A 6,047-nucleotide genomic window follows, 5' to 3' on the forward strand; every position below is an offset into this window, starting at 1 on the left:
TTACAAAATACAGAACCTCAAGGCATTTACTATCCACAAATATTTAATGATGATACTACTAATTTGCTAAGGAAATGGTACGCGATAGCCTGACAAGAATAAAGTTACAAGAATTTAATCAGAAAACTTTCTAGTCACCGTGGCATGAAAGCCTCTTGAACGGAACACAACCAGCATCCTTCACATGCAAGGCAGCTAAGCAATGGCATAAGTTAGTGTCTCGACGTCCTTTGGTCGCCACATTGTTTTCTGGCAATACAACAATCCTTCCTTGTCCTTGGAATAGGTCATATTGATTTCATATTGCATAGACTTGAGCATACTTTCTAACTCAGTTATAGTCTCCTCTTTGTCACGCACAATGAGCTTCCCTCCTGGTCTCAAAATGCGGTCAACTTCAGCAACTACTGCCGGTAAACCACACCTAGAGATTCAAGAACCAAAGCACTATCAGATCACAACATAGAGAAACAGAAAATGAACGGTGCTGACTTAAGTCAGTAATTTTAAAGGTTAAATGTTTACTTTGTTTTAATCTTGGAGAAGAGATGGTCTGCATGGACAAGATCGTACGATCTGGGGTAAGTGCTGAAGGATTCACACCAGTCATGATAAATTCCAAAAAGACCTCTTTCATAAATAATTGGTAGTGTATCTGGAGCATCTACTGAGACAACGTTCATAACCCACACATTCAAGTCTCTTAAAGCAGCTGCAAATCTGCAAGGGGACAGAAGTTTAACATCACAAGCCACTGAAGACGATGAAAGATGCTATAGAAATAGTCACAACTGATGAAATCATTACTGAGATAGCACCAACCAGGTAGAATATTTTAACCAATGTGCAGAGCGTTCCAACTAATACAGCATTAAAGATGATAATATCTCATGACTATTGCTGCTTTTGCAATGAAAACGGGGTTTGTTTCAAAAAATATGGTGTTTGATTTTTTTTAAAAAAAAGTTCAACCATGATGAAAACATATGCCACCTGTCTGCTAGTCCATTAAAATCATAAAATCTACATCAGCAACAAGCTTCAACCAAAACTTCTTTGCTAGATATATTAGGCAGAGAGATGGATAGAAGATCAATAGACAGGAAACAAGTAATGTAGCACTCGGTACTTACCCTCCATAGATAGCACGCATGTCCATAACATTCCGCACAGTAGACCAATTTATCCCCATTCCATTAAGATATGAATTTGTCACCACATGTTTCCAGTGTTCATAATCTGCAGTAAAATCTTCCGGAGCTGGTTTCCCATATACTCCAACCTGGGAACTCAATAACCAGTAAGGTGATTTCGATAACCTGGCTGGCCATGGTTCTGGCCATTGAGATCCACGTTCCGATGTGGCAACAGGAGCTTTATGCATGCAAGCTTGTAAAGGCACATTCCTGAAGAAAGCATCCATTCATTAGATCATGTTAAGCATAGATGCAATATCTCACTGCAACTATATTAATAAGGTAAAACTTTATATAAGTATCACTATCAGCATCAAGAGTATGCTATACATCAAAGGGAGTTCTTACAGGTTCTGTAGAGAACTAATTAAGTCAAAAATCGCACTACATTTCTCAATACAAAAACAATTCCCACAGATAAGATGGAAAATAGTTTCCTGCATTTGTACCCGATAAACAAATAGACAGCCTTGCAATCCAGTACCCAACCAAATAATTGATATTAATACTAAAATTGAAGTTCCCATCACTCTGAGAATAATACCAGGCTGCATTTGGATCATCAGATCCTTGACAAATCGGGGGAGCGTCTTTTGATCTTTGTTCATAGCACTCATTGGAAGTAGGCTTGCGATATACAGCAACCCCTACTCCATTGACTCTATCTTTGGTTTTTGAAACAAGATCCCAGCACATTGCATTTGTCAACTTCTGCATGGCTGTCAAAATGCCAAAAACAAACAGTCATTCAGCAAGACCAGTTAACCAAGTTATGGAAGAGTCAACTGAATAAGTTAAAGCAAAGTACCTTCCCAGATCTCAACATCTTCGGGAAGCTTCTGGTAGACAGGAGTAGCAGACCACACAAAAAGTCCACCAGGTCGAAGTACACGATTCAGCTCCAGGAGAAGTTTCCCCCCTACAGTTTGTTGGATCAAATAAGTCTAATCTATTAAGTTACACAATTTCATCAGTTGTAAGATGAAATAATAGAGATGAACTGATTGCGGATATAGAAATATTTTTGGCGCTGGAAGTCCACACACCCAGAACTACCTATGTTCTTCTCAAAGGTTGCCTACTGAATAGAAGAACTTCACACTTAACCCTTTACTACTTTGAGCAATGAAAAGGCATCATGAATGAGTAGAACGCAAAATCAAATACCTTCAATATGCCAGGGCACTCTACAACGTGCACAATGAACAACGTCAAACACTCGACTAGGAAAGGGAAGCCTCTTTGTACCCATAACAGCAGATATAGCAGGAATACCCCTCTCAAGAGCAAACTGAACCTGAGCTTCATGTTCATCTTTAGGAGCTAAAGACATGGCCAAAACATCTCTTTCGAAAAGATAACCCCCAAAGCTTGCAACCCCACATCCAACATCTAATATAACCCGAGTTTGCTTTCCCCAGGCAATTTCTGGAAAAGACTGCAAAAATAATGTAAAAGTGGTGTGAAATAGCATAACTTGATCATTTGATGAATTCAAAACACAATTCTCTGCAAGAACCAAATACACATGATATTTTTTACAATGTGGGAAAATATCCTACTAAAGACCTTATCATAATATTTTTGATATTTGAGAATGTGGGTATTGAAATTACCATTCTAACATTCTCATTCTCACAGTCACTCCTAACAAAACTCAACATTCTAACAGCTTAAGTATCACAATGCCATGCAAGGATATTAAAGAGCTTAATAGATTTGTTGATACACCAAGATTGTTTATGGGATCTTTGTGCAGAATTATTATCCCCGGGTTCTGGTAACAATTCTTAATACATCAGTTCCTTTCTTTTTCTTTTTTTTTGTGTGGAATCAAGTAGTCAGTTCTATTATATACAAGAACCTGTCGCTTCGGAATCCAAGACACCACGTTATAGTTAAGGGAAGTAGAAAGAGGCAAGACAGTATAAAAGAATAAACATTGAACAATCTACTAAATAGAACAAGATTGCACAAACCAGATACAACTGCAAGAACTGATATAGTATAATGTGTGCCCTCTAATGATTTGAAGAAAAACAGACGCACGCACAAATGCAGAGCAAAGATAAATGCAAGTGCTAACCTGCTGTATGAAATCAATATAGTGCAGAGCGCCATGCTTGAACTGAGTTCCCCCACCAGGGAAGGTAAGGTATTCACCACTAACTTTTACCCAATTTTGATGTCCTTTAATTTCTGCAAGCTTTGTATGGGGAACATTGTGGTACCATATCTGCAGAAGGTAATACTGTTAGCTTCAAGAAAAAGGAAATATGATATAATCAGTTCAAACAGAATTCCAGAAATGACGTATCACCTTTTCCCTACTCGTAGGCCACTCAACTGAATGTTGATATCCTTCAGGAAGTGGAACAAGACAAGTCGGAGGATTATCTGGGCAGTGTCTCTCTCGGTGTTCATAATGTTTTGTACTTCTGAGGTTCCTAATTGCTTCCAAATTATCAAGGCAAGGGATATAATCTGGCCCAGCAGTGGAATTGCAGAGTTTCCAAATGTAACTACTTTCTTTATCTGACTCCGAAGACTTCTGCATTTCCTTTTCATTCTTTGATTCCGACGCCTGAGTTAAAAATGCCCCATTTTGAGTTGTAGTTTCATTCAAAAGGTCCGACTGAGTCCCCGAACTCAATACGGCACTTGAAGACAAGTCCTTCTTCTCACCATCAGCCTTCTCATCAGAACTTTGGCCTACCTCCTGATCCTTTTTATCATTCAGTTCAACTGAGTTTTCTATTGATTTTTTCTCATCAGAACCTTCTTTGATCTCTTCTCCGACAGATTTATTTTCATTTTTCTCCCCAGCCTCAGAATCCTTATCATCTACTTTGTTTGGCCCATCTTCCTTTTTGTCATCTGAACCATCTGTTGCCTTCTCGGATTGAGTTTCTGACTCAGATTCTCCAGCATCTTCTTTCTGTTCTGTCGATTTCTCTTCCTGTTTCACTTCTGAAGTTGATTCTGTCTGTTGTGGATTAGAAACATTTTCTTCTTGACTAACTAAGGCATCCCCTTTTGTTGCATCCTCAGGTAAATCACCCAGGGTATCCTCAAATTGTTTTGATTTTCCCTCATCCGTTGGATTACTCTCACCACCAGCTTTATTGTTACTCTCATTGCCACCATTGTAACTCTCTTTACCTTCGGTTACCTGTGTTGACAGGTCAGTCTTTTTCCCCTGTGAGGACAAATCTAGATTTTGGTCTGGAACGACAGATGATGACGTCATCATCCATACCCCAACTAAACATAGAGCTACAAATACCACTATAGTTACAGTGGAGCAATAGTTTGATGACTTCCTTCCATCTACTCTAGAGTACTTTCCTAATGCCATTTTTTCCGGTAACTTCTATCAGTCCTTCACAAATTTCCTCTATCCACCTGAGATACAAAATAAGAATAATAAGATTAAAATCTTTGAATCACTCTTGTGCATTTCTGGCAACTTATCATGTTAGTAAACCAATTGTCAAATTGAACTTTGTGTCCACTTAAAAGTTTAAGTGGTGGAGGTTGAATATTGATAGTAGTACATCTTTTTTTAATTTTAACAGCATATTTAAGACCACAGGGTTCGAAAGCCAAAACCAGAAAATTGAAGTATAGAATTACTATATAAAGACATTTAACATTGAACTATAACTCGACATGGTCATTAATTATCTCTTGCTTTCAATCAGAGTAGTGGAGTACTGATAACACCAATAGATCTTAAATATCAATTCTTATATGCTGAGAGATCTGAGATGAAACTGACAAGTTTACCATCACAACGCTGAACCTCGAGTTGCTACACAATTAATAATAACAATCGTAACATGTCGATGCAAAGCAACAATCTTGTGATTCTAATTCAATCACTGAGCAAATCTAAGGAAAAAATGTATAAACCCAATTCGATAATACAAATAACAGCTGACCCATCTCAAAGAATTGCACAAGTAACAGAAAAAGGAATCAGATCTGTCTGTATAGATCAAGATTAAGATCAGGAAAAATTGAAAATTTACGTACAAAAAAAAAAGGTGAAAAAGAAGTAATACCCATGTACCTTTTAGCAGCTCCAAGAACAGATCTGAGAAAAAAGGGGAGCAGGTGTTAGAAGTGAACCATGTGAATTTTGTAGATACACAGGAAGTGAAAGGGAAATGGGGATGAATAAATAGGAGTGAGAACAAGAGAAACTCTTTAGTAGTAGAGTAGGAGTGCTATAGCAGTAAAGGAAGTCTTCACCAATATTTTATTACTAATAATTTTATCTTTATTATTAACAAGACTATACAATGATTAGTTTTTTTAAATAAAGATTATTATGATATTTTCAAATGGTAAATTATAATAAAACCCAATAAATTATCTCATTCTTTGCAAATTTATAGAAAAAAATTATGACTTTGTGTCTTGTCTTGATATTTATTAAAATTAGGAGAACAATTTAGTATAATAAAGAAATAATTTTTTAGAGTAATTAGTATATATGATGAATAAATGTTTTACCTCAAATGAATTAGAATCTAAAAATATTTTTAAAAAATTGATATAATATATACAACAATAATTGAACATGAGGTAGTTAATATTATAATTTATATAACTTGCTTAAAATTATTTTAACTAATGATAAACTAATAGTAATAAATAAGTATATGTTTTTCAATAAATTATATAATGACCTATATGTTATGTAAAGTTGTTGGATTATACATAAAAAGAGAAATCAAGTAAATTAGATATTTCAAAAATTATCTTTGCAATTTAAAGGAAAAAAAAGCAATACCATGAAATTGAAAAGTCTGAAGAGAACCAAATGAAAGGACATAACGGGAG

At 36.0% G+C, this 6,047-nt stretch overlaps 1 protein-coding gene across 1 annotated transcript; it reads right to left on the reverse strand.

Annotated features, from left to right (window-relative positions):
• On the reverse strand, window positions 1-5,441 carry LOC107020233 (probable methyltransferase PMT26). The gene is made up of 9 exons (XM_015220518.2): window positions 5,272-5,441; window positions 3,517-4,601; window positions 3,283-3,432; window positions 2,364-2,634; window positions 2,005-2,115; window positions 1,741-1,915; window positions 1,134-1,406; window positions 526-720; window positions 1-424 (listed from the first exon to the last, which is right to left on the reverse strand). The coding sequence occupies exons 2-9, from the start codon at window positions 4,552-4,554 to the stop codon at window positions 196-198; spliced, it is 2,442 nt and encodes an 813-aa protein (XP_015076004.1). The 5' UTR covers window positions 4,555-4,601; window positions 5,272-5,441; the 3' UTR covers window positions 1-195.
• Between the last annotated feature and the right edge of the window lie 606 nt (window positions 5,442-6,047).

Source organism: Solanum pennellii, chromosome 5, assembly GCF_001406875.1.
Source record: "Solanum pennellii chromosome 5, SPENNV200".
In the NCBI taxonomy this organism is placed as follows: Eukaryota; Viridiplantae; Streptophyta; class Magnoliopsida; order Solanales; family Solanaceae; genus Solanum; species Solanum pennellii.

What these genes read in the sequence shown, in the direction of transcription:
- LOC107020233 (XM_015220518.2), bottom strand. Translation starts at nt 4,554, where the DNA reads ATGGCATTAGGAAAGTACTCTAGAGTAGATGGAAGGAAGTCATCAAAC. An exon ending in AGATGTTGAGATCTGGGAAG is followed by an intron (nt 1,916 to 2,004) that starts GTACTTTGCTTT and finishes GCATTTTGACAG; the next exon opens with CCATGCAGAAGTTGACAAAT. An exon ending in GATGATCCAAATGCAGCCTG is followed by an intron (nt 1,407 to 1,740) that starts GTATTATTCTCA and finishes TGCTTTCTTCAG; the next exon opens with GAATGTGCCTTTACAAGCTT.